The sequence below is a fragment of the Ornithorhynchus anatinus genome, chromosome 18 (assembly GCF_004115215.2).
Source record: "Ornithorhynchus anatinus isolate Pmale09 chromosome 18, mOrnAna1.pri.v4, whole genome shotgun sequence".
Lineage (NCBI taxonomy): Eukaryota > Metazoa > Chordata > Mammalia > Monotremata > Ornithorhynchidae > Ornithorhynchus > Ornithorhynchus anatinus.
This window is the reverse complement of record NC_041745.1, coordinates 39,994,871-40,022,835: the sequence shown is the minus strand read 5'-3', so window position 1 is coordinate 40,022,835 and position 27,965 is coordinate 39,994,871. Positions and strand designations below refer to the sequence as shown.

The 27,965-nt window shown below is 51.4% G+C and overlaps 1 protein-coding gene across 1 annotated transcript in view; it reads left to right on the top strand.

The window, feature by feature from the left end:
* Window positions 1-27,360, top strand: part of IL12RB2 (interleukin 12 receptor subunit beta 2) — a 39,634-nt gene extending 12,274 nt beyond the window's left edge. Inside the window, exons 7-15 of the mRNA XM_029046638.2 lie at window positions 6,294-6,373; window positions 15,170-15,401; window positions 16,174-16,368; window positions 20,441-20,539; window positions 20,638-20,796; window positions 22,150-22,287; window positions 23,260-23,344; window positions 24,248-24,347; window positions 25,059-27,360. Coding sequence (XP_028902471.1) covers window positions 6,294-6,373; window positions 15,170-15,401; window positions 16,174-16,368; window positions 20,441-20,539; window positions 20,638-20,796; window positions 22,150-22,287; window positions 23,260-23,344; window positions 24,248-24,347; window positions 25,059-25,622 — 1,652 coding nt within the window. The 3' untranslated portion in view covers window positions 25,623-27,360. The remainder of the gene's footprint in view (window positions 1-6,293; window positions 6,374-15,169; window positions 15,402-16,173; window positions 16,369-20,440; window positions 20,540-20,637; window positions 20,797-22,149; window positions 22,288-23,259; window positions 23,345-24,247; window positions 24,348-25,058) is intronic.
* Window positions 27,361-27,965: the final 605 nt, after the last annotated feature.

The window sequence follows — 27,965 nt, the reverse complement described above, 5'->3', positions numbered from 1 at the left end:
TATGAACCATGAAGGCTTCTCGGAGAAGGTTTGATTTTTAGGATGACTTTAGAAGTTGGACAGAGCTTTGGTCTGACAAGGGGGAGGTTCCAAATTGGAATCCCCCGCAGTGAGGGGTCAGAAGTCGGAGAGTCGGGGGTGAGTACCGTTAGGTTAGCCGCGAAGGGGCCAAGAGCGGGATCTGGGGAATGGCACGTGAGAAAACCAACCCGTAAAATGGAGAGGGTGGTGGTCGTGAGTTTCTGGTTGACGTGGAAGGAAATAAGCAGTCGTTGGGGGTGTTTGAGGAGCGGAGGGGTGTGTGCCAACCAGCCTGTAAGGAAGGTGACATGGGGCAGGGTGCAATCGAAGGGGGAGGGAGCCGAAAGACCTAGAACAGACCGACGCAGGAGTCCAGTCGGGATAAAGGCGAGAACATGAACCCGGGGGGGAATGATAGACATGGAGCCTGGGAGAAGAGAAGGTTCTTTTTCATGTGGATTTCTAATCTCAGAAAAAGAAGCGACCTCCTTCTTCTCCTCCTGAAACCCAGTTTGTACCAAACCTGGCTGGCTCGTTTCCAAAGCCCGCAGCTTTCTTTTCCTGCTTGATCTTTTTGTGGGTTATGCGCAGACCTCTAAACCTTCTGCTGAAGCTATTGCTCACCCTGCTTACCAACCTTTCCTGTCATCAGTTTCTGTATGAAGCACCGGTTGATGTAAGAGCCCAGAGGTGTGAACTTTTTTCCCAGGTTTCTTTTTTTTTTTTTTTTAACGCTTTCGGTGCCTGCCGGCTTAGGAATTTTAGTTAATGGCAAGAATTTGGTTAGTGACTTTCATTTAGTTACTGGAGGGGAAAAAAAAATATTCTGTTTACCTCTGCCACCCACAATGAAAGGGAAAAGTAAACTTCCCCACTGAAGTTAACAGGAGTTTGCTGCAAATTACCACATTAGCTGAGGGATGGGGTGGGGTCCCATCCCGTTGGGCTCTTGTCTCACTGGCACAGGATGAATATGGCAGGGTGCCATGACTGACCACGTCCTCTGTGGAGCACTGACTTTATGGCGAGCACTCTATTAGAAACTTTGACAGATACAAATGGCCCCTGCCCTCTGGGCACTTACAATCCTCGGGGGAAGCCAACGCAGTGGAAAAATCGGACGGCTTGAATTTAAAAGTTTAGATAACCACAAAGGAGAAGGAAATTAGTACAGAAATTAGGAATTATGCCCCTCAAACTCCGAATTAGAGTTTTCCCTCCAGGGTGGGAGTCTGCAGGGGAAATCTGCGACGGTGCCATGGGGGAGAAACCTCCTTGGAAACTTCCTGTAGTTAAATCGGGGGGGACTTTGGCTTTGGCTACCGCCTGCAGCCTCTCAGCAGGCTCCCTGTAGGTGTCGGATCTCTGAAGTCATCATTTCTTCTTGATTTATGAGTTCATCCCACATCCCACACCCCACTCTAAAATAAGTGAGATTTGCAGGAAACGTGGTTCTTCATTGAGATTCATTCATTCTTCTCTCCCCCAATTCATTTCTTCCTTTTGCTTTCTCATATTGCTGACTAATTCTTAGAAAAAAAAATGACCTCAGTCACACAGTTCTAATCAGATATTCTGAAGGGACTGTCACTTTAAAAAAATATATTAATATTAGTTTTTCCCCTGCCACCTTCCATCTTCAACCCTAAAACTTCTGATTATTCCCAGTTTTTGAAAAATGCCCGCCATGTATTTGTCTTTTTTGAGTTTTATGGGTTCCCCGTCATCTGTTTGGGATCTTTCCTGTCTGGATTTACATCAGTCGATCGTATTTATTGAGCACTGACTGTGTGCAGAACATTGTACTAAACACTTGGGAGAGTACAATATAACAAACAAGTTTACAGTTACATGGTATCTTATCTCTGAAGACAGGGATTTAAATAATTTTATTCAGCCAAATCTCAAAACCTTTCTTCAGAATTAATTTTGCTCAACTCTGATGATTTGTCCGAGGATTTTACATTTCTGAGTACCCGTGCACTCTGCTCACATCCCTCAGATTTCATCCATTTGAATCTATTCTCTCCACTTTATTACCTGAGTGAGGAACTTTCCAGAATTATCTTTTTACTGTCTTAAAATTACAGGGAGCTTGAAAAGACTGGATATCAATGTGCCCTTTTAATAGACTCAGGATTTAAGAAACCATTGAAAATGAATCAGCTAAATTGGAGTCCTCCCTAATTCGCAAGGCTTGTGGCTTAGTGGAAGGAGCACGGGCTTGGGAGTCAGAGGATGTGGGTTCTAATCCCGGCTCCACCACTTGTCTGCTGTGTGATTTTAGGCAAGCCACTTAACTTCTCTGTGCCTCAGGTATTCATCTGGAAAGTGGGGATTAAGACTGAGCTTCACGTGGGACAACCTGATAACCTTGTATCTACCCCAGTGCTTAGAATAGTGCTTGGCACATAGTAAGCACCTTAATAAATACCATTATTATTATAGCCACCAATTAATTGCAAGGCATCACAAGCCCCCGGCTGGTACCAACCAGAACTTTCCAGGATTGGGTAGCCTCCGTGATACGTAAAGAGTCAAACCAAAGCACCAAAGTTACAGTGGAAGGTTTTACTTAGTTTTTTTTACCATCCTGCAGAGGAATGACACATTCACACTCTCACTCACACCCACGCCTCCAAGGGTCCAGTACCAGTCCACTGGTCAAGGGAGCCCATCCTGTCGGTCCCACGACAGAAGGCTGGGCAAGGATCCTGGCATTGTGGACCGCTGGTGCTGCGAGCCTCCTTTGCACACCGCTTCCCCCAAATGCCACTTCCCTCCAAACGTGGCTTCTCCCCAGGGCTGCTTCCTACCTTATAATTCAAAGTGACGGCCTTTTATCTGCCGTGGGTGTCACAGCAGTGGCTCTATGTGACCGTCATTGCTCGGTCCAGGCCCGTTACTGGGTAGAGCAGGGAGAGAAGGCCCCATCTCCCTTCGTGCTCCGACCCCACAGGCAGGTAATTAATAATAATAATGACGGTACTTACTATGTGCCAAGCACTGTTCTAAGCGCTGGGGGATACAAGGTTATCAGGTTGTCCCACGTGGGGCTCACAGTCTTAATCCCCATTTTATAGATGAGGTAACTGAGGCACAGAGAATTTAAGTAACTTGCCCAAAGTCATACTGCTGACAAGTGGCGGAGCCGGGATTAGAACCCACATCCTCTGATTACCAAGCCCGGGCTTCCACTGAGCCACGCTGCTCCTTAAAGTAGAGCAACCCAGTTATTATTATTATGGTATTTGTTAAGCGCTTACTATATGTCAGGCACTGTACTAAGCATTGGGGTGGATACAAGCAAATTGTGTTGGACAGTCCCAGTTCCATGTGGGACTCACAAGTCTCAATCTCCATTTTACAGATGAGGTAACTGAGGCAAGGAGAAGTAAAGTGACTTGCCCAAGGTCACACAGCAGACAAGTGGCGGAGCTGGGATTAGAACCCATGACCTTCTGACTCCCAGGCTCGTGCTCTATCCACTGAGCCGTGCTTCACAAGTTTCTTCATTCTCTCTGTTGTTGTCCACAGGGTCACAGTCAATTTTTAAGCTGCTTGTTGCAGACTCACACACAAGGCTCCTCAATCAGAGAGGTGTTAGAGAGCACTTACCATGTGCAGAGCACTGTACTAAACGTTTGGGAGAGTTCAGTATAACACAGTTGGTAGACCTGTTCCCTGCCCACAAGGAACTTATTCCTCCCTATCGTCTGTTTGATGTATCCGTTCTCTCACTTCACTGCCCCGACTTACTGCTTCCCCAACAGTGGAGTCCTTTCCGTTCTCCTGCCCTCTTGAAGCGGTGTGGTTTAGTAAATACTGCCCGGGTCTGGGAGTCAGAAGGTCATGGGTTCTAATCCCAGATCCGCCACATGTCTGGTGTGTGACCTTGGGCCAGTCACTTCACTTCTCTGGGCCTCCGTTACCTCATCTGTAAAATGGGGATAAAGAGTGTGGGAAGGGGGACTGTGTCCAACCTGATTAACTCGTATCTATCCCGGCGCTTAGAACAGTGTTTAGCACATAGCAACCTCTTAACAAGTACCATAATTATTATTATTATTACCATCTGGCAGCAGAGTTCCGACTTCTGTCTCAGACACTCCTGACTGACTGACCAACTGTGACTTTCTGCTTCTAATTTCCTTCTGTTTCTTCTTCTTCCTTTGCTCCCGGGGAAACCTCCCAGCCTGACTCATGGCTAGAGAAAGTCACTGGGAAGTAGAACCTAGCCAAAGTTTTGATTTTTTTTCTATTTAATGTTCCCTCCCAGGGAAGGTGGGAGATCCAGATAGTACTAATTTTTTTTTTCTTCTCATTTTGCTAATGGTGCTAAAGTCTTAAGAATATTCCAAGTTTCCTGTGGGACCCCTTAAGGCCAGGCACTGGGATTTTGGACCCTGGTGGGCAGGGATCATGCCACTTTTTTCTTTCGTCCTCCTCCAGCCCTTAATAAATGCACCCAGGAGGTGCTCAATTAATACTATTAATCATTATGCTGATGGTATTTATTGAACACTCATCACTACGTTTGAGGGAGGGGTGCATCCCAGTCCCTGAAGATGCCAGGTGGCAAGTTTGGCACAGGTCTGGGAGTCGGGAGGCCTGGATTACCGCTCCGCCCCCTGGCCTGCTGGGTAACTTTGAGCAAAGCACTTAACCTCTCTGGGCTCCAGTTTCCTTGTCTGTGAAATGGGCTAGCAACACTTGCCACTCTCTACCTCACAGGGATGTTGTGGGGAGAAAATCCTTCCCCACATCAGGCAGATGACAGCCCTCCTAACAATAGTAACCTTTCTAAAATCCTACCTCCTCCATCTCCCAGTACCCTGAGCCATCAATCAATCAGTGGTATTTATTAAGCACCCACTATGTGCAGCGCACTGGTCTAACCGCTTGGAAGAGTATAACAGGGATTGTCTGTTATATCGTACTCTCCCAAGTACTTAATCCATTGGGCTACACACAGCAAGCACTAAATAGATGCGACTGATTAAAGCCAATTTTGCTTCCAGCCAATCACTGAATGCTTACTGTGTGCTAAGCACTTGTTGGGGGTACAATAGAGTTAGTAAACATAAGCCCTGCCTCAAGGATCTTACTATCTAGTCGGGGAGACAGGCATTAAAGTCAACTATAGATAAAAGGAAGGGAAAAACAGGGTTCAGTACATCAGTTTGTGTAAGGCATCTGAGGTAGATTCATTCATTCAATCATTTATTGAGCATTTACTGTGTGCAGAGGACTGTACTAAGCACTTAGAGAGTACAATTCAGCAACAAATAGAGAAGATCCCTGCTCGACAACGGGCTCACAGTCTAGAAGGTGGGAGACAGACATCAAAACAAGTGAACAGGCATACTTAAGTCCCAAAGAATGTTAGGAGTACTTAGGGGCCACAGGAGTACTGAATAGGAGTTGTAATGGGGATATAATCAGGGAGATTATAAATTAATGACGGAAGCCCTCCTGGCAAAGATGTGATTTCAGAAAGGCTTTGAGAATGGGGAGAGCAATGGTCTGTTGAATTTAAAGGGGGAGGGTGGATCAAGGAGTGCAAGCTGGGATATAGTAGAAGCAGGAGCAGCGTAGCTTAATGGAAAGGGTATGGGCCTGGGAGTCTGAGGACCTGGGTTCTATTCCTGGCTCTGCCAGTTGCCTGCTGTATGACCTTGGGCAAACCACTTGACTGTTCTGTGCCTGGGTTTCCTCATCTCTAAAATGGGGATGGGGATTCAATGCCTGCTCTTGACCTACTTAGACTGCGAGCCCCATGTTGGGCAGGGACTGTGTCCAATCTATTAACCTGTATCCACCCCAGCACTTAGAACAATAGTAAGTGCTTAACAAATACAATAATAATCAGAGGAAGAACTGATCGAAAACCAATGGTCAGGCGTTGCTCTCTATTTTATTTTTCCAAATAAAATTTCTCAGCATGTCTCCTTCTTATCATTATTACCTGATCCAGTGAGTTTTAAGTGTCATTTTTCTCCTAGGGTTAAAATCTGGTTAATGTGCTATTTTCAGTCATTGAGGGTTGGAACTTAATGATAAATCAGTTTGACAAATTTAGGAAGAGTCAGTGGTACCTAAGTGGTCACTAAAGAAATAATTTATATTTGATGCTTACAGTCTTTAGCCAACTGGCATCAAATGTGATTAAGACCTCTTTTCTGCTTTTTCGCTAAACCATTATTTATGAATTTGGGGTCGGCTAACATAAAACATGATAGAGGCTATTTTCTGCTTTTTCTTTAAACCAGAGCCCATTGGAATGTTAGATGTCTGGTTCCTGACACAGGACCTGGGTTCCAACACACAGAATATTTCTCTGTTTTGGAAGGTAAGTGTTTGGCATTAGAAGCACATTTACTCTTCTCTCAAATGATGAAAAATTCCCCCAAGGTGAAGGTAAGAGTTTCAGGGCCAAAGAACATCCCGTGCTTCCATGGTGGCCTCCACGGAGGGGTTGATTTCCTTTGAATATCTCTGAAAGACAAGGGGCAGGCTAATAATAATGATGATGGTATAAGCACTTACTATGTGCCAAGCACTAAGTGCTGGAGGAACACAAGTTAATCAAGTTGGACACAGTCCCTGTCCCACATGAGGCTCACGTTCTTAATTCTTAATCCCCATTTCACAGTTGAGGTAACTGAGGCCCAGAGAAACGAAGCGACTTGCCCAAGGTCACCCAGCGGACACGTGGCGGGGATTAGAACCCAGGTCCTTCTGACTCCCCGGCCCATGCTCTATCCACCGAGCCGTGTTGCTTCTCACTGTCGCCCCATTTTACAGAGGAAAGTCACTGTTCTGTTTGGCCAACTGGTCCCTGAAAGAGGGAAAGACCCCCCATAGACCCAGAAGCCCCTGCCATTCTCCCTCTGACAAGATTCATTCATTCATTTAATAGTATTTATTGAGCACTTACTATGTGCAGAGCACTGTACTAAGCGCTTGGGAAAGTACAATGCAGCAATAAAGAGAGACAATCCCTGCCCACAGTGAGCTTACAGCCTATCGGACGAGCTCACGAGTGCCTCGGCACTTAGTATAGTGCCTGTCACATTGTAAGTGCTTAACAAACACCGTGATTATTATTATTAGCTGAGACCTTGGTCCAGCCTGACTTTCTGGGTCTCCGGTTTTGCCTTCTGTTAGTAAAATGGAGAGATTCATACCTGCTCTCCTCAAGGGCTGTAGTGAGCGTAAACGAGATCAAGGGTGTGAAAGTGTTTTTGCACTCTTCAGAGGAAAGCACCTTGGAAATCCTAAGTATGGTGACTTTCACCATGAAACTGTGAAACCAGCAGCTTTTTCTACCTACCGCTCTGGGCTGGGCTTTATAGTCTGGGCCCCTGTGTTCATGGAAATTATGTGCTCAGTCTTGGAGTCCAATCATGAGTGAAGAAGCCTGAATTCTTCCACCCCAGGGAAGGACTGTTCTACTTCGGTCCATCCTCCAGGCCGACGGGATGCTTTGGACCCGGAGCTCTGGAGCGTGTCTGGGAAAGGCCGGGGGCTGGAGCAGCCTCTGGGAAACACCACCTCTCTGGGCAAGGTTGGGGCCACATTTTGAGCAGATTGTGGGATTTCAAGATCCTCTGAGAAGTAGTGTGGCCTAGTGGATAGAGAGGACGGGTCTGGGAGTCACAAAGACCTGGGTTCTAATCCTGACTCCACTACTTGTCTGCTGTGGGACCTCGGGTAAGTCACTTAACTTCTCAGGGCCTTAGTTCCCTCATCTGTAAAATGGGGGTTAAGATTGTGAGCCCTATGTGGAACAGGGACTGTGTCCAATCTGATAGTCTTATGTCTACCCCAGCGCTTAGAACAGTGCTTGGCACATAGTAAGTGCTTAACAAGTGCCATAATTAGTAAGAAAGGTCCGAATGTATTCCCACCAGCTCCAGTGTACAGCCGTAAGAGAGAACGTCGGGGCCAAAGGCTGAAGTGAGCCTACTGAAAAGAAGCAGTGTCCAACTTAAAATGAGGGTTCGCCTGGGAGTTTGTCTCAGAGTCAGAGTGGCCCAGGGCCACCCTCTCCCTTCACGACAGCCACAGACCTGGGGATTCAGAGGAAACGGAGAGGAGGGGTCTCTTCCTCCATCCAAAGCCCCCCGCAGCCCCTTCGTGTCCGCTCCTTTCAGTCCGGTAATTGAGAGGACGCTTCTCCCTCCTGCCCCCTCCCCAGTAGGTGGACCTGTCAGCCCGGAAGGTGGGACAGCCATCTGTGCTAGCGACGCCGGACGGGAAAATTCCCAGCCTTGCAGAGAACGGGCCGGAGGCTTGTACAGTCCCTGTCCCACATGGGGCTCAAAGTCTCAATCCCCATTTTACAGATGAGGGAACTGAATCAGTGGAGAAGTTAAGTGACTTGCCGAAGGTCACGCAGCAGATAAGTGGTAGAGCCAGGATCAGAATCCAGGTCCTTCTAACTCCCAAACCTGTGCTGATCCTGTAGGCCATGCTGCCTGTATTATTATTTTAGTGTCTCTCTCCCTGGCTAGATGTAAAACTCTTCGAGGGCAGGGATTGTCTACTAACTCTATTGCAGAGTTCCCACCTGCGCTCAGTAGAGTGGCTTAGTGCACAGTGGGCCTTTGCTAAGCACAGTTGATCAAAGCACTGTACTAAGCACTTGGGAGAGTGCACAAGACACACCCTGCCTGCCCTCCATGAGCTTCCAGTCTAATGGGGGAGGCAGATGGGGCAGAAGGTATTTGCAGATAACGGCCCCAGGTTGCGGTATGGGTGTGTCTGGGTGAAATAGCGGAATAAGCGATCGAAGGTCCAGTCGAGGAACGTGCGTGTACAGGTGTGGTGGGGATGGGACAGGCCACGTGCTGCAGCGAGCTGCCGTGGGGCCAAGGAGAGAGAGGAGCCCCCCCTTTCCGGTGGAGACCTTTCCGCCTCCAGAGACGTAGGTAGGCCTGCAACAGCAGCCGGAGAGGGGTAATAAAAATGCTGCTTTCTCTGCTGTTGCTCATTTTCCAAGTTCACTTCTTGAACTCTCTTTTGATGCCTCCCTCACTGTACGGTTTCCTCTCCGACATCCTGTCCCTATTTTCACCCCAGTTATGGTGGTTTTCGGTGCCTACTTTGTTTTCACCTGCCAAGCAGGCAAAAGTCCAATCCGGAATGTGATGGGAAGCACCAGATAGTAGCAACAATAACAATTATTGTATTTACGTGCTTACTATGTGCCAGGCACTGTACTAAGCGCCGGGGTAGATACAAGCAAATCGGGTTCGACGCAGTCCTTTGTGCCATGTGGGGCTCACAGTCTTAGTCCCCATTTTACAGATGAGGTACCTGAGGCCCAGAGAAGTGAAGTGACTTGCCCAAGGTCACACAGCAGACGAGTGGTGGAGCCAGGAAGAGAATTTATGACCTTCTGACTCCCAGGCCCAGTCTCAATCCACCCTGCCATGCAGATGCTCTGGTTGTCACCCTCACCGGCCTCTGAAATTGTTAATGAGTTAGAAGTCAGTCCCCTGCCTCCAAACACTCCCAAGCGCTTAGTACAGTGCTCTGCACACAGTATGCGCTCGGTAAATGCGATCGACTGACTGACCGACCGGTTTGAGGGTTTGAAGAGCTCCCGTATCTGTCTTTGACTCTGGCATCGAGGCGGGAATTAATTTTCCTCCTTTGCTAAACTTGTCACTGATGAGCTTAGCAAAGACAGACGGGGCACATCCCAAGTGTGGCCACCCAATCGGGGATTCCCGGAGGGCCAGGGACAGCCCTGGAGCGGGGCCCCTTGGACCCTGAACTTTGGCCCACCTGGGAGGAGGAGTTTTTTGGAGGGGCATTTGGTTTTTTTTTATGGTATTTGTTAAGCGCTTACTTCATATCCAGCACTGTACTAAGCGCTGGGATAGATCCAAGCTAATCAGGATGGACACAGTCCATGTCCCATATGGGGCTCACGGTCTTAATCCCCCTTTTACACAGGAGGGAACCGAGGCGCAGAGAAGTGAAGTGACTTGTCCAGGGTCACACGGCAGACAAGCGGTGGAGTCGGAATTAGAACCCAGGTCCTTCTGCCTCCCAGGCCTGGGCTCTATCCACTAGGGCACGTTGCTTCTCAAGTGCAGACCGGAGATCAGCCGGGCCGCAGAGCCAGGGAGGGGCAAACCGGTCCTGGTGGATGGGCGCTTTTCGCCCCAGCCAAGACATCCTGTTTCCCCTCCGGGCTGCTGGGTTGGGGCCAGGTGGGGAGAGGCAAAAGGGAGAGCACTTCTCTAGCAGGGATTGAGCCAAGATCCCAGTGTCAGGGAATCCTGAATCCAGAGCTGGGTGAGCGGTAGGAGAGCGGGGAGAAATCTGCTGCGAATGTAACTGCTAATTCTGTTCTATCGCCCTCTCCCAAGCGCTTAGTATGTTGCTCTGCGCATAGTAAGCGCTCAGTAAATGCCGCTGACTGACGGATTGACCGTGCGGTGTGAGCGGCTGGGTCGGTTGGGGAATCAGTCAATCATACTTATTGAGCACTTAGTGGGTGCAGAGCACTGACCAAGCTGACCATTAGTCAGATAGCTAGGAAAGGACCAGGATTTGTAGGGCAGCTCAAGGGGGACCTAAAGGTAACAATAATAATAATAATTTTGATATTTGTTAAGCGCTTACTCTGTGCCAATCACCAGACTAATTGCTGGGGTGGATACCAGCAAATCGGGTTGGACACAGTCCCCGTCCCACTTGGGGCCCACAGTCTCAATCCCCATTTTACAGCTGAGGGAACTGACTTCCAGAGAAGTGAAGTGACTTGCCCAAGGTCACACAGCAGATAAGTGGCACAGCTGGGATTAGAACCCATGACCTTTTGACTCCCAGGCCCGGGCTCGATCCACTGCGCCATGCTCCTTCTCAGAATGAAAAAAGGAGCTCTCTTGGGTTGTAGGAGTCCCCGTCGTATATTGGATACATTTTAAGAAAAAAAAAAGGGCAGACAACTCTGTGACTCATTGGTGCTCAAATTTCCCAAACTTTTTCTCGCTTTTTTGATTAGATATCAAGTTTCTCTGATGTGAGCAGAGTTCTAAGAATTGGTTATTTCTAACCAGGGAAAGCACAGAAGCTAACAGCAGAGTCTGTGGGTCCTGTATAAGTTGTAAAGTGGTGAGGTTTCTTTTTAAGATCAGAGTGATAGGGCAGATGGTATATTTTTAAAACAGTTATTAGAGAGACAGACAAAAACAGTGTTTCCCCTTCTCTTCCTCCTCTTGAAACAGGCTGAATTTTGAACTACCCAGAGATGTCCTGTTAATTCCAGATTTTGTTTTTCTTCTGATAAATGCCCAAGATGATTTTGAGTGCTAAAGGTCCAAGAGTGGGTTTCTGATTCGCAGTGTTACCCAGAGCACCACTGCGCTGGGGAAACCCACCATGAAACTGAAGTGTCGGACTAAGTTCAGGTGGTATCCTCTAGATCGTAAGCTGGTTGTGGGCAGGGAACCCATTTACCAACTCTTACTCTTCCAAACTCTCAGTCCAGTGCTCTGCACACAGCAAGTGCTCAGTAAATACCCACTGATTGATTGATTCAGAGCATAGGAGAGGAAAGAAACGCGCCCAGCAGCGACTTCAGGGTAGGAACAGGTGTTGGAAATATCTGGCCCCAGAAGGGACGCTTACTATCGCCTAGTAGAAAGAGTTCAGAACTGAGAGCGAGGAAATCCTGAGGCCTCTGCCTGGCTGCTGTGCAGCACTGGGCAACTCATTTAACTTCTCTGGGCCTGTTTCATCATTTGTAAAGTGGGGATAAAAGAGCCATTCTCCCACCCCCTTAGGCTGCCTCATGTGGGTCAGGCTCAATTTCTGATCTGATTATATCTACCCCAGCGTTTAGCCCAGTGCTATAGTTAGGTGCTTAGCATATTCCACTATTATTATTATTATTATCATCATCAACCTCATTATTATCCAAAGATCTTACCCATGGTGTATGCAGTCATACTTCCTCTCTTCTCCAGTGCCGAAATAGTAATAGTAACAGCATTTAAGCACTTCCTATATGCCAAGCACTGTATTAAATGCTGGAATAGATTCAAGATAACCAGATCCCCCATGGGACTCACGGTCTTAAATAGGAGGGAGACTAGGTATTGAATCCCCATTTTCAGGGGAGAACTGAGGCACAAAGAAGTGAAGTGACTTTCCCAAGGCCACACAGCAGGCAACTGGCAGATCCGGGATTAGAACCCAAGTCCTCTGACTCCCAAGCAAGTGCTCTTGCCACTAGGCCCTGCTGCTTTCCTACCTTCTGGGATGCTGAAGCTCCTTGGGCGTGGGGAACATGTTGCTTTCCTTGTCTCCTACCTAAGAGCCTCAGGCAGTCTACTGCACCAAGTGAACTTGCAATATATACTTCTCTTCTCTTACTCCTCCTCTCCTTTTTCCTCCTCCTAGCACACTCTCCCCCACCTTCAAAGCCCTACTGAAAGCTCACCTCCTCCAGGAGGCCTTCCCAGACTGAGCCCCCCTTTTCCTCTGCTCCTCCTCCCCTCCCCATCGCCCCGACTCCTTCCCTCTGCTCTACCCACCCCCCCGCCCCACAGCACTTGTGTATATATGTACATATTTATTCTTTTATTAATGATGTGTATATATCTATAATTCTATTTATTTATATTGATGCTGTTGATGCCTGTCTACTTGTTTTGTTGTCTGTCTCCCTCCTTCTAGACTGCGAGCCCGTTGTTGGGTAGGGATCGTCTCTGTTGCCAAATCGTACTTTTTCAAGTACTTAGTACAGTGCAGAGAAGCAACGTGACTTATTGGAAAGATCATGGGCTTGGGAGTCAGAGGTCGTGAGTTCTAATTCCAGCTCCACCACTTGTCAGCTGTGTGACTCTGGGCAAGTCACTTCACTTGTCTGTGCCTCATTTACCTCATCTGTACAATGGGGATTAAAACCGTGAGCCCCACGTGGGACAACCTGATTACCTTGTATCTACCCCGGCGCTTAGAACAGTGCTTGGCACATAATAAGTGCTTAGCAAATATCGTCATCATCATCAGTAAGCACTCAATAAATACGACTGAATGAATAAATCCTACTCTTCCTCCTCTCCCTCCTCTCCCTTCTCCTCCTCTCCATTCTCCTCCTTCATTCATTCAGTTGTACTTACTGAGCGCTTCCTTTATGCAGAGCACTGTCCTAAGCGCTGGGGAAAATACAATACGGCAATAAAGACCGACCGTCCCTGCCCACAATGAGCTCCCATTAAACGTAGCTTAGTGGAAGGAACCCGAGCTCGGGAGTCAGAGGACGTGGGTTCTGATCGCGGCTCCTTCACAAGTCTTCCCTGTGACCTCGGATAAACCACTTCACTTCCCTGGGCCTCAGGGACCTCATCTGTAAAATGGGGATGAAGACTGTGAGCCCCACGTGGGACAACCTGAAGACCCTGTATCTACTCCAGTGCTTAGAACGGTGCTTGGCGTGTAGTAAGCGCTTCAAAATAAGTGGTGGTATTTGTTAAGCGCTTACTACGTGCAAAGCACTGTTCTAAGCGCTGGGGGATACGAGGTGATCGGGTTGTCCCACGTGGGGCTCAGAGTGTTCGGCCCCATTTTACAGATGAGGTCCCCGAGGCATAGAGAAGTTAAATGACTTGCCCAAAGTCACACAGCTGGCAAGCTTAAGAAATACTGTACTTCTCCGCCTCTCCCTTCTCCCTCCTTTTCCTCCTCCTCCCTGCTTTTCCTCCTCCTTTTCCTCCTCCTCCTCTTAATCCGTCTCTCCTTTTCCTCCTCCTGCTGCAGGGGCCGGGCTCACCATCACCGATGGGGCCGCTAGGGGGAGCACGACTCTAACTCACTTTGCCTTTGGGGCCGATGGAAATTGCACCGACCCAAAATAGCCACACACAAACACTTGAGGACTGGGCAATGGCATCGTTATTATTTTTAAAAGCAAACCGACAGACTCGCGGGTCAGCTCTGAGACCCCTCCCATACCGGGCTGTCGCTCTGGCTGGGCGAAAGGTCATTCCGTCGTTTTTTGAGCGCTTACTGTGTGCAGAGCACTGTACTAAACGCTTGGGAGAGTACAAGAGTAGAGAAGCGGCGTGGCTTAGTGGAAAGAGCTCGGGCCCGGGAGGTAGAGACGTGGTTTCTAATCCCAGCTCTGCCACTGGAATGCTCTGGGACTGCTCTGTGCCTCAGTTCCCTCATCTGTTAAATGGGGATTAAGCCCGTGAGCCCCACCTGGGACAACCTGATTACCTCGTACCTACCCCAGTACTCAGAACAGGGATCGACATATAGTGAGCGCTTAACAAATACCATTATTATCATTATCACAATAGAGCAATAAACAGACACGTTCCCTGCCCGCAACGAGCTTACGATCTAGTGGCGTCCCGTGGGACCGGACGCCAGCCACGCTTCTCTGTAGCTGTCCGGGACCCGGTGCCCCGGCCGGGTCTCCGGAGGGAACGACAGACCAGGTGGAGATGGTCCCGATGCTGCTGCCGCCTCCCTCGCTGTCTGCCGGGTGGGGCCGGACGCCCGGCCTGCGGCCTGGCTGAGCTGCCGCGGTGGATGGCTCGCCCAAGCACCGCCGCCCGATCCTCCAAAGCTGCCTGGCTGGGACTCGGCGCGACTTTCCGAGTGCTCTCTGAGAAGGAGGGAGAGTGCCCCCAAAGCAGTCAAGACGCACGTTCCTTGCATTCGAGGAGCGGAAATTACAACGCCTGGGACTCGGCCGGTGCCGCCTTCCCTTGGGAAACAGGACCCGGGGACCACCTCCCCCGGGCGGCGATGCCGTAGGCGGGTGTCGGTGCCGTGGGGACAGGGAAGCGGGCTCTGCTCCCAAGTGGCCTACACGGGGGGCTCCTCTCCCGATCATTCAATCAGACCTATTTATTGAGCGCTTTCTGTGTGCAGAACACTGTACCGAGCACTCAGGAGAGGATAGTGCCATAAGGGTCGGCAGACACCATCCCTTCCCACAAGGAGCTTCCGGTCTAGAGGCTCCCACGTGGCCCCGGGACGAGGGCTGCTCGTCAGGTGGCCGGGGCCGGCGCCGGACGATCGGATCCCTCTCCCCTCTCCTCCGTCCCGGTCTCAGGGCCCGCTCACGTGCCCCGGATCTGGACGTGATGTGGGGTGGGTTTTGTTGCAGAACCTGAGCTCTTCAGAGGCAAGAGGGACGATCCTCCGATACCAGGTGACCTTTCAAAGAGTGACCGGGGGTGAGGGAGCCGGCCCGTCCACGCCAGAGACCTTCTTCACCCAGCACAACTCCTGCTCCAGGGCTGTTCCCAAAGGGGACTACACCATCACCGTCTCGGCACTGAATGCCAAAGGTCGCTCCCCGCCCACCCGCATCAACATCACCCACCTGGGCTGTGCAGGTAACCCCGCCGCCGCCCTTTTCCTCTCTGTTCCCCAGAGGCCGGCCCGTCCCCTGAAACCGGCCTCCGTCCCCGGCCGAGCAGCCAGCCGGCCGGGACGCTGTCCGAGCCCCGCGGTCCGAGGCCCTTGTCCGGGCCCACTGCTCTGCCTTCTGACCTCTGTCTGTGACCCCCGGCCGGGCCCCCGGCTGAGCTCGCGATCAGAGCCCCCCAAGCCTGCTGACCGAGACCAACGATGATAGTAACTGTGGTATTCGTTAAGCACTTACTATGTGCCAGGCACTGTTCTAAGTGCCGAGGGGGAATACAAGCAGTCCCTGTCCCACATCAGGTTTACGGTCTTAATCCCCACTTTACAGATGAGGTCACTGAGGCCCAGAGAAGTGACTTGCCCAAAGTCACACAGCAGACAAGTGGTGGAACCAGGATTAGAACCCTTGACCTTCTGACTCTCAGGCCTGGGCTCTGTTATGCCATGCTGCTTCTGAAATGTTCTTGGAGATCCTCATGGAAGGAAGAGTCCCTTGTTCCCCTAGGAAGTGCCAGTTTTTCTTAGTGAGAAAAGGTTTTTCTCTCCCTCCTCCGTCCCCTCACCTGAGATTTTTGGGGTACGGGGAGAAGACACCCAAGAAGAGCAACACATTTCTCAAGGAGCCCCGTAATGGGCCTGGCGAGTCTGGGGGTGGAAAACACACTGGGTCTCTGCACCCCAAGCTTCCGGGGCAGGCTGGTGTTGCTCTGTTCTTTCTGTAAGGATGTTTTTTTCCCCAAGGGTCACCAGCGCCCGGCCGCCTGGAGGTTAAGGCCGAAGGAACCGGGAGTGTCGTCGTGCAGTGGGAGCACCCCCTGCAGCAGCCCATCGACCAGTATCTCCTGGAGTGGCACGAGGACCCGGCCAGGGGCGGCGGATTCCCCCGGCCGCGCTGGCTCCGACTCCCCCCGTCGGAGCTGAAGGCGGTGATCTCAGGTACTGGGTCAGTCAGAAGGGCAGCGAGCGGGCATTCCAGCCCGGGGGGCCGGGCGGGCACCGTGGCGGTGGGCAGGGGGCACCGGAGCGCTGTCATCTCCCGATGGAACATTCCAGGCTGACGCCGTCAGGGTCACATCGGTCCAGATGACTCTCCTGGAGCCAGCCCGGTTAAGCCTACCTGGCATCGGGTTGGCATCGGGAGGGGTCAGCCCTTTTGAGTATACGCAGCTTGTCTCACACAATCAATGGTATTTATTGAGCGCTTACTATGTGCAGAGCACTGTGTTCAGTCATATTTATTGAGCACTTCTTCAAAGCGCTTAGAATGCTTCCTAAATGCGATTGAATGAATGCCGAACCCTGTATTCAATCATATCTATCGGGCACTTGTGTGCAGAGCACCGTACTAAGCGCTTGGGAGAGTACAGTACAACATAATTTATTGTGTACAGAGAACTGTACTAAATGCTTGGGAGAGTACAGTACAACATAATTTGCAGTCACATTCCCTGCCCATAATGAGTTTCCAATCCAGAGAATGTAAGGTCAACGTGACTTCAGGCCAGTCTTTAGATCAGCATGGTGCCTGGACTCTGGCCCTTCATTATTAATTATAGTAATAGTAATCACGATGCTATTTGCTAAGGCAGACCGTGGCTCCTCATTGTTAATTATAGTAATAAGAATCATATTATTCATTAAGCACTTTTTATGGGCCCAACGCTGGACTAAGCATTGGAGCTGATAGAAGATAATGAGGTCGGGCACAGTCCCTGTCCCACATGGGGCTCCCGATGTGAGTAGAAAGTAGTAAGACTCCTTATCTTCGCACCCAGACCCCGGCCTTCCCCTGCCTTTCCCATCATTCATTCATTCACTTGTATTTATTAAGTACTTACTGTGTGCAGAGCACTGTACTGAGCACTTTAGTGTAGATGATAGCCTCCCTATCTCACAAACCCGTAACCTTGAGGTTGTCCTTGACCCACCTCCAGCATTCAACCCACATATTCAATCTGTCACCAAGTCCTGTCGATTCAGCCTTCACAACCTCACTAAAATAAAAATAATGTTGGTATTTAAATGCTTACTATGTGCCAAGCACTGTCCTAAGCACTGGGGTAGATACAAGGTAATCAGGTTGTCCCACGCAGGGCTCACAGTCTTCATCTCCATTTTACAGATGAGGTAACTGAGGCGGAGAGAAGCTAAGTGACTTGCCCGAGGTCACAAAGCTGACAAGCGGCAGAGCTGGGCCTAGAACCCGTGACCTCTGACTCCCAAGCCTGGGCTCTACCCACTGAGCCACGCTGCCCTTTCCTCTATTAATGTTGGTATTCGTTAAGCGCTTACTATGTGCAGAACACTGCTCTAAGCGCTGGGGTAGATATAGGGTGATCAGGTTGTCCCACGTGGGGCTCACAGTTTTAATCCCCGTTTTATAGCTGAGGTAACTGAGGCACAGAGAAGTTAAGTGACTTGTCCACAGTCACACAGCTGACAGGTGGCAGAGCTGGGATATTAATGTCTTTCTCCCCGCCACCTCCCCTCCCAAATACCGTAAGCTCCTTGTGGACAGGGAACATGTCTACCGACTCGTATTGTTCTCTCCAAAGCACTTCATACAGTGCTCTGCGTTCGATAAGCGCTCAGTAAATACCATTGATGATGATGATGACTTAATCCTCATGTTACAGATGAGGTAACAGGCCCAGAGCCACAGCCGGCAAGTGGCGGAACCAGGGTTGGGATCCAGATCTCCTGACTCCCAGGCCCGTGTTCCTTCCACTAGGCCATGCTGCTCTCCCCTGGTGCAAGCGACCCAGAATATACCAGTTGGGTAGCCAGTAGGGCTATGAATTGGGAATGCTTGGGGCAGAGACGCTACCTGAGCACAGAATTTCAGGAAATATTTAAAAATCGGGACTGTGTTGTTTAGCGGTGGCTTGGTGAGGTGAAGGAAATATATGGGGGAGGTGGTATAGAGAGGAGAGTGTGTATGTGGGTCTCTCATGAGGACAGAACATACTGCTTTTACACAGAAACTGGGCAATGTGGAATTCCCACCCTGAAACAGCAAAAGGGTCCTCTCCTCACACACACATACACACACTCAGCATAAACAACTGTATTTACAAATGGAGTAGCCCAGGTAAGTCATCGAATGTACCGCTAACATATATATGTGCAGGAGAGAGCTGCTCGGTATGTACAGTTGGAGTGTTAAACTAATCGGGGAAAGCTTATTGAAGGAGGTGGGATTTTAAGAGGGTATTGACTGCGGGGAGAGTCGGAGCCTGCCGGATATGGGGGAGCAAGTTCCAGCTGGGAGAACAGCAAGGGTAAGAGGGTGGGAGAGGTGAGAGTGAGACTGTTAGTTTAGCGTCAGAGGTGAAGAGATTGAGCTGGGCAGTTGCCGGTGAAACGCGTAGATGTGGCGAGCTCTGAAGTCGAGTGTGAGGGGGTTTTATTTTGAGGCGGAGGTTTTCGAGGAAGGGGACGAAGCGTGTGACGAGTGATGCTCCAAGACGTTCTGTGCCACAGCAGGTGGGATAGATTGGATGTGGGGAGAGGCCGGAGGCAGGGAGGCCACGAGGAGGCTGATTCAGCAGCCTAGCTCCGATGGGACTAGAACTTGGACCAAGCTGGTAGCTGTTTGGATAGAGAAGAAGGGGTAGCTCCGGGAGATGTTATGTTAGAACATGGGCTGGAATCAGAAGACCTGGGTTGTAATTCCAGGCTCCACCACTTACCTGCTGTGTGATCTTGGGCAAGCCCCTTAACCTCTCTGTGCCTCAGCATCCTCCTTTGCAAAATAGGGATTTTGCAATTAGGGAATAGGGACCTGTTCTCCCTCGTATTTAGATTGTGAGGTCCATATGGGACCTGATGATCTTGTATCTAACCTCGTGTTTAGTAGAGTGCTTGGCACATAGGAAGTGCTTAACACGTACCACGATTATCATTTATTATTACGTAGGAAGAACGGGCGAGATTTGGCAGTAAACTGGATGTGAAAACTGGAAGACATCAAGGAGTTGAGGACAATACCGAAGTTGCGGCTAATGGCCCAGGGACGGGGGTGGTGGTCGTCAGAGATGGGAAAGCTGGGGAGGAGGGGTGAGTTTAGGAAGGAAGATGTGAAGTTCGATGTTAGACGTGATGAGTTAGATTGTTGCAGAATGAGAATCCCTTCACCTCTTCTGGTCCTTTGACGATGGGGGTGAGCGTGGCCCGGGCGCCCCGAAAGCTGTCAAAGTGCTGCTGGCAGACTGGCACTAATAGTGATAACAATGGTGCCATTTGTTAAGCACGTACTAAGTGCGTCAGGTCCTGGGGAAGATACAGTACTCTTGGGCAGACCCAGTCCCTGTCCCAAATGGGGCTCACAGTCCTAGAGGCCCCTGACTACTCTGACTTTAGGGTTGAAAGGAGAAGGTGGGGAAAGCTGTAGCTTTTTCCCCCGCTTTCCTACAGTTTGAAGGCGATGAGCCTCGCAAGCCCTCTGGCTCATGTTTGCCCTCTGGCCTCTCCTCTGAAGCCACAGGAAAGCGATTCCTAATTTCGGAGCATCTGTCTCCCATTTGAAGGTGGTGTCCTGCCTGGGAGCAAGGGACTGGACTGATTGACCCTCAAGAACCCCCACAAGCCCCGTGCTTCTCTGAACTGGGTGACAAGAATTCCACCTCCTCTGTCTCTTCCGAGTTCTCCCTGAACAAGCTGAGGAAGGACATTTTCTTTCCTGGGAGTAGAAGAAGGGGGTCAGTCAGTCAGTGGTATTTATTGATCACTTACTCTGCGCAGAGCACTGTTCTAATCGCTTGGGAGAGAACAATATAATAATGTAACAAACCCATTTTCTGCCCCCAAGGAGCTTGCAGTCTTGAGGGGGAGAATCCCCGTCAACCCTGGGTGCCGGTTTAGGCCGGAAAGGGCCCGTCCGATTCCATCCCCCTCCCTGAAGGCAGGGCGATTCCCAAGTCGCCGGACTCGGGGGAGGGAAGACTAGGGGGAGCGGAGGTGGGAGGGAAGCTGGGAGGTGCTAACCGGCCTGTCCCGTTCCTCGCAGAGAGCATAGGGCCAGAAACGTGCTACCGCGTCAGCCTCTACGCCTTCGCCGGGGCCCGAAGGGGCTGCTCGTCGGTCCTGGGCAGCACCGGCTCCCGAGGTGAGTCACCGTCGCCTGCGCCCCTGCCTTTTCCCCTTGGCCCCTCCCAGCCTGGGCGCCGCGGAGACCTTCGGGCCACCCCTCGTCTCCCCCCACAGTGCCACTCAGCGGGCCCGAGGTCTCCGGGACCACGACGCAAGGAAAGGTGGTGTGGGTGACGTGGTCAGCCGTCCCCGCCCACCAGCAGATGGGCTGCATCCTCCGCTACCGGCTCTACGTCCGACAACGGGGCTCCGCCTCTTCCACTCTCGTTTTTGGTAGGTGAACCTCAAGCCGGGGGCGGTGAGGAGGGTGGACAGAGAGGCACACGGTAGCCCCGACTTCCCTCCTCTGCAGTCTCTCATTCCTCCTGCCTCCTCTGGCACCCTCTCTACATGGATGTCCCACAGAACCTCAACATGTCCCAAACTGGACTCCGTCATATCTCCCAAATCCTCTCCTCCCACTTGATTTTGCCGTCACCGTTGACACCGCCAACACCCATCCCCACCTCTCGCGGCCGCGAACTCGGCATGCTCCTCGAACCCTCTCTTTCAACCCCCATGTTTCTTCAGTCACCAAATCTTGTCTGTTCCTCACATCTTCAGAAAGCCCCTTCCTCTTCATTCAAACTGCCACCACAGCACTCCGAGCACTTTGCTTATCCCAACTAGACTACTGCGTCGGCCTCCTTGCGGACCTCCTTCCCTTCAGATTTCTCCTCTCTCCGGTCCAAGCTCCGCCGTGTGTCCCGGGACACTTTGCTAAAACACTGTTTGGCATATCTTCCCACCCCTCATAATCGTCCAGGGATCACCCATTCCCGTCTTCATCAAGCAGAAACTCAATCAGCTTTCTCTGCCTCTTTACCCACCCTTTCCCCACCTCACCCCAGCTCCCACTCTCCGTTCCTCTCGAACGGATAGGCTCGCTTCGCCTCTTCCACAACTCTCCCCCTGTTGAACCACACCCTCCCCTCTGCTTGGAGCACTTCTGAAACCATATCTCTTCTACGATGCTTTCCCCGCTTAACTTAAATCTTCCTACTTTTTCAATGGCCAGACCTGCCACTTCACTTTTGCCACCCAAGCATATTGTTTTGTTGTACTCTCCCAAGTGCTGAGTACAGTGCTCTGCAAATGGTAAGCACCCAATAGATGATTGAATGAATGAAATAACTGTGGTATTTGTTAAACGCTTACTATGTGCCAGGCACTGTATAAGTACTAGGGTGGATACAAGCAAATCGCGTTGGACACAGACCAGAACGTGTCCCCCAGTGGTCTCGAAGTCTCAATCCCCAGTTTACAGACGAGGTTCCCGAGGCCCAGAGAAGTGAAGCGACTTGACTCGGGTCAGACAAGTGGTGGTGGGGATTAAAACTCATGACCTCCTGACTCCCAGGCCCGTGCTCTATACGCTAGGCCGCGCTACTCACAATGCCCCTTGTAGCACCCATGTACGTACCTCGTAAACTCTTACTCCCTCTGATCTGTAATGTATGGTAGCATCGGTCTCCCCCAAAAGTCTTTTGAGGGCAGGTATCGGGTCCTTTCGGCCATCGTCGTCTCCCGAACGCGTAAGCTCAGAGGTGCGCGTCCAGTACGTTATCTGTGTCCTCCCCATTGCAGAAATCCCCGCGGGGGCTTCGCAGAACTCCCATCCACTGGAGAACCTGACGCCTGGTGTGGCTTACATCCTGTGGCTGACAGCCTCCACGGAGGCCGGGGAGGGCCCCGCTGGGCGCGAGGAGCTGCTGGTCCTGGAGGGTAAGACCACCCGGCTCTGGCCGGCCCTGAGGCCCGGGCTTGGCCGCTGCCCGCCGAGGGGCTGGTGGGCCTAGCCTGGGCTTCCCCTCTCGCCCCAGCCTCGGTCCACCTTCCTGCCATCTGCCCAGAACGCCAGCAGCTTCCCGGCACCCAGCTGGCTGCCCCTTTGTTCACCCAGGCGAACCCTAGGGACAAGGTGGAGGGGAGGGGGCCGCTTTGCTCAACCAAACTGGGCATTTAGTGCAGTGCACTGCCCAGGGTAGGGGCTCAATAAATACCAGTGGTGCAGTGCTTGAAGTCCGGATGTGGCCGTGATCTGTCAGGTCCAGACACATCCAGTGCTCCACCCACCCACTTAGAGGTAGTTGGCATCGAGATCCTTTGGGACCTTAGCCCTTTCCTCTACCCCTAATGCTCTTAGTAAGGCCAAGGATCGTCCTCATCACCATGAGCCGTTAATAGAGGAAGAAGTGGGTTCAGGACACCATTGGTTGGTCTTGTTCCTAGACGTCTTCCAAGGTCTGAGGTGATGCTTTGTTCTAATACTTGCCACCCATCCATCACCTGCTGGGTGGAAGCAGTGGGATATATTGAGCATCCACCCAGTGCAGTGCTCTAGTGCTGGGGGAAAACACAGATATTTTGCATGTCCGGTAGTTTGCCCTCTAATGGAATGGCAGTAGTGATAGTATTCATTTGATCGTATTTATTGAGCCCTTACCTTTGTGCAGAGCACTGGACTAAGCACTGGGAGAGAAGTAGACATGCTCCCGCTCTCAGGATTTGGGGGGTTGGGTTCACACTGTGATAAAGGAGATGGACATAAAAATATTCACAACTAGGGGACCCAGAACAACCAACTCTCCAGAACATTTAAGGCAAGTCGTTTTTATTTTCAAACAAGCGGAAGAGGTGGCCCCTGGATACAGCCAGGAGGCCGAGGGTGACGATCTCCCCCTTTTTCTCATGCAGCGGACCGGAGCAGTCTGGTGGGACTGACGGTGTCCATCGCTGTCCTGGCCGTGGGAATTTTCTCCGTGAAGCAGATCAGACGAAAGTAAGCTGGGAGGCCCGGACGCATCTTGGCAAAACTGGCTACCTTCCCCACGTTCCATAGCATCAGTGGTATTTATTGAGCACTTACTATGGGCGGAGTACTGTATCAGGCGCTTAGGAGAGTAGACGTTATGACTGCACTGTCAAGACTGGTGTCAAGGACCCCGAGGTGATTTTTCTTAAGACGGGAGAGGAAACGGAGCATGGGACAAGCAGCGGGGCCTATGGCTAGAGCAAAGGCCTGGGCCTAAGAAGGACCTGGGTTTAATCCCGGCTCTGCCCCTTGCGTGCTGTGACCTTGGGCAAGTCACTTCACTTCTCTGTGCATCGGTTACCTCATCTATAAAACGGGGATTAAGTCTGTGAGCCCTACATGGGACAAGCTGATTGCCTTGAATCTACCCCAGCGCTTAGAACAGTGCTTGGCACATAGTAAGGGCTTAACAAATACAATGATTATTATTCACTCATTCGGTTTATTGAATGCCAGCTAGATGCAGAAAGTTACTAAGCACCAAGGAGAGAGAACAATAGTGAATAGCCATGCTTTCTGCCCTCAAGAAGCATCCAATCATCAATCGAGCAGGCCTGACCCGTATTTTAAGATTAAAGAGATAGACATAGAAGGGGCGGTAAGAGTTCCAACCCTGCAATGAAAACACTGGGTTCTTGAAAGGTGGAGACGGAGTGGCGCGATCCACCTGTGAGGATCAGACAGGCAACGTGTCTGCTAATTCTACTGTACTTTACTCTCCAGAGTGCTTAGTACAGTGCTCTGCCCATAGTCAATGCTCAATAGACACCATCGATCGAGGCTTGAGCCTATGTGCCGTCTCGCCGACATCGTCGAGCGCAGCCTAGCCCTCCTCTGCCCAGGCTCACCGGCTCATTTGCTTCTGTGCAGGACCACCTCGCTCGTTGCTATCCTCAAACCACGCTGGCTCAGCAGCAGAGTTCCAGACCCAGCCAACAGCACTTGGGCTAAAACCTATTCATTTCTGGAGGTAAAAGTTCCTCGACCGGTTGATCGGAGTAAAAAACCCAGTCTCCCCTCCCTACTACTTTCCTCTAAATCAGGGAGACAGTGGGGCGACGCCCCCTGCTGTCAGTGCTCAGGTTGAGGGGCACTAAATAAACGCCCCTTTTTTGGGGGCATGGACTGAGAGCACTAGGCAACACAGAGAGAAGCTGGCACCATTTTCACCACCCCAGGTGCCTAGAACAGGAAGAAGAATTAAGTTAAAATTTCCTTCCTACCTTCAGGCCCAGCTCGCAGTGAGGTGGAGTCGGGGTGGAGCAACCATTCAGACTATGAAGTGACCATCTGTGCAGCTCACCTCCTGTGGAGTGGGGAGGCTGGCCTGAGGCACTGTGGGGTAGATGTCCCTCTAGCACAGCACCTGTTGGGACACTGGACAGAGGGCCCTTAAGTCTTTCACCACAGTGGACTTCATATTCAGCCTCTGGAAGTCGCCCATTCTATTCCTGCAGCCTAAAGGAATTGGCAAGGCAGGGGATAAGCTCTCCTGATCGGCTTCCCCGTCCAACCCAGCCCCATCCGGCAGGCTGAAATCCTTCCCATTTGGGATTTTGGTCGGTGACTGGCCGCGGCGGGTCTAGCGCCCGCTCACCCAGTGAGGCGGCTGAACTTGGAGAGCCCCAGCCCCAGAATAACCCCCCTCATTTCACTGTCTTTCTCCCCAACCGCCATCCAGGACGAGATGCAACACCACTCGGATCAACTCCCGGTCACCTGGCCCAGTTCTGAAGAACCTGAAACTCTGACGATTAAGGAGGTTCTCCACAGAGGGGGTTTTGCGCCCCACGGTCCCACAAGGAAAGGTTTCCCGGCCCAGGAGCCCACTCGAGAGGCGGGGGACCGAGCCGCCTCGCCAACCCCCCCACGGTGTCCGCAGGTCGACCCGTACGGGACCATGGGGTCGGGGGGCCCGGAACCCACGGGGACCCAGCCGGCCCCAGCCGGCTCCCTGCTAGCCATGACGGTCGTGACGGTGGACTATTTACCGACTGCCATGGACTACTTGTCCTCCGCCATCCTGCCCTCGGACCCTGGCCCCACGGAAACCGTCAAGATCGAAGACCTTTTCCCCTCCATCTTCCTGAAGATCCCTTTCCAGCCCGTGGCCTTCCCCAGCCCCGGAAAGCTGACGCTGGACCGAGTCAGGATTAACGGTGAGCCGCCCCTGCTGAGGACCGTGCTTCCGAGCGGCACGCCCGCGCCAGAACAGCCTGAACCGGGGGGGCCCGCCTGCTCGTGACCCTCCCCGGGCCCTAAGGGAGAGCCTGCAGACCCGCCCTGCACCCTCCCTTGCCCATCCCAATGGGCACTCGCTAAAAGCAGGCACAACCTCTAGCACTGGAAGGTGCAGTGTAGTTAGGGCCACCCCGAAGGGGTCTTTGCCAAGAGAGGTTGCTCAGCCTTCTTTTTCTTAATGCTCTCTGGAATCCGAAGGAAAGCTGGCAGCCCCAGAGTTGGGGCTAGTCCAGCCTCCCGCCCTGCAACGGACTCACACGGAGCCGGGAGTGTGGACTTCCATCATATGTCTCTCCTCTTCACTACGTCGGGGCAGTCTGGCTCTCCACCCCGGCTGTTAAGTGACTCAAACCAAATCGGAGAGCTCTGCAAGGCAGCTTCAGGCAATACTTGCTGAGCACATGCTTTGAGAAGAGCACTGGCCCAACTGCTTGAGAGAGTGTAAGAGAGGTAGTAGCCATGATCCCTGCTCTCCATGATCTTACAATCTCACTTCCAGAGCAGCTAAAGAAATGGCCATTCCTCCACTGCTCCGTCACTTACCTGAAAAGTGGAGGGGTGTTGCAGTGTCCCGGGTAAAGTGGCCCTCGCTCGGCCACCAACGTGCAGGCTAGGGCCCGGCTGAGGAAGATGGCCAGTCCCGAACCATTACGCTGGACGTCAACCAGGATGCCCCCTTCTGCCTGGGGAAGGGGCGTTGGTGCAGTGGCTTTACGAAGTGCTTCCTGGAAGTGGTCTATGCCTTGTCTCCAAAGGGAAAATCCACCACCATGAAGGAAAGTCTACACCTGCCCCAGAAGGTCAGTGCAACACACAAACAGTAAACTGGGTGACTTGGCTGGGTTTCTTGGGGATATTTGTACCTAATGCCACCCCCAACTCTGGTATCTACTGACACTAATAACTTTGGGTTGGGGACTGGATGGAACCAATGATGATGAACAGCTCCCTAACCAGAATCCATCTGCCTGTATTCCAGGATGTGCCATAGCAGTCAGTGGGGGGTGGGGTATCGAGGGGGTTGCGTTCCCCTTTCCATTGGCAACAGCCTGCATCAGAACCTAAGTGTTGAAACAGGTCCTCACTAGCACTGAAACACTGACAACAAAGCATATGCCAAATGCATCATCTGGCCAGGAGAGAGCATTCACTCCAGCTGTTGCCAATTCCCACCTGAGAAGATACAGGTCAAGCCAATGGAAGGGAAACAGAACCCGTTGGGAAGGAGGTGTGGGTGGCTTTTCCAAGAGCCACGAGGCATCGGAGATGGTCACAAGACACCATCCTCACCCAAAATATCTCAGTCTAACATCTGTGAGAAAACCTTTGGAGCCCAAGTTCGACCTCTCTTCGGGGCCACGTCACTGTTGCTACGCAAGTCAGGGTCCCAACTGAGTAAGGAAGAAAAACAAGATGAAATCCCGGGTCCTGGAGCAGTTTGGATTAGGTGAGTATCAGTGGGCACTCATCTCTCCGACTGGACATCTCATCCTGGACAGTTTGGCCAAAAGACCAGAAACTCACCTCTGCCCAGCAGGCACAAGGCCACCTTGGATGGCCCATTGACCAGTCAACCCAAAAGCAGCAGACACATGCTCTTAACCTGGTGAGAACCCCTCAACGCCTCTCAACCAAGCCCCTTGGCTTTGGGAAAGGACTGGTGGCTGATCCCCGGAAGCCTCTTGTAGTTCATTTCGGGAACAGTGTCGTTCGGAAATACAAGCTGTACACTGTTGGAATCATTTAAGGTGGTAATCTTTCTACACTACTCCACAGAACTGAAAGGGGATCCGGGGGGAAGGGAAGTGGTACCAAAGCAATCTAGGGCACTTAATCCAATCAACAGCCCTGACATGGGCTCTCTGCCCGAGCCAACAGAACAAACACCACCGAGAAAAACGAAAGGTGGGTTAAAACAAAAACCTCTATTCGTGTTTGGAATACACCAAACTGTCCTAAGAGCTTTTAAGATGCATTTGCCCTACCAATCTTTCAAGGAATCGCAATACCTGGAAAACAAAGAAGTATTCAGTCAAGTTTCCACCTTCACAAGCAGATTTCAGTACCTTTAAGTATTGAAGGAAAACTTTTCATAAGCCCATCTACCTGGTGGGAACGCTCCTCTTCCATCCTGCACAAAAACCGGTTTGACAAATCGGGACCGGCCGGCTCCTCACACATCCAGAAATCCCCATTAATGTAAGTGGTAACGGCACCTCTGTATCACCATACCAATCCACTGCTTGCCTGTGGGCAGCCAGTTGCCAATGTGAATCTTCTGTACCCCTAGAGCAAGAGAACAGAAGAATCTTCTCCGGCTTGAAGTGACCTGCCCCCAAAATTAATT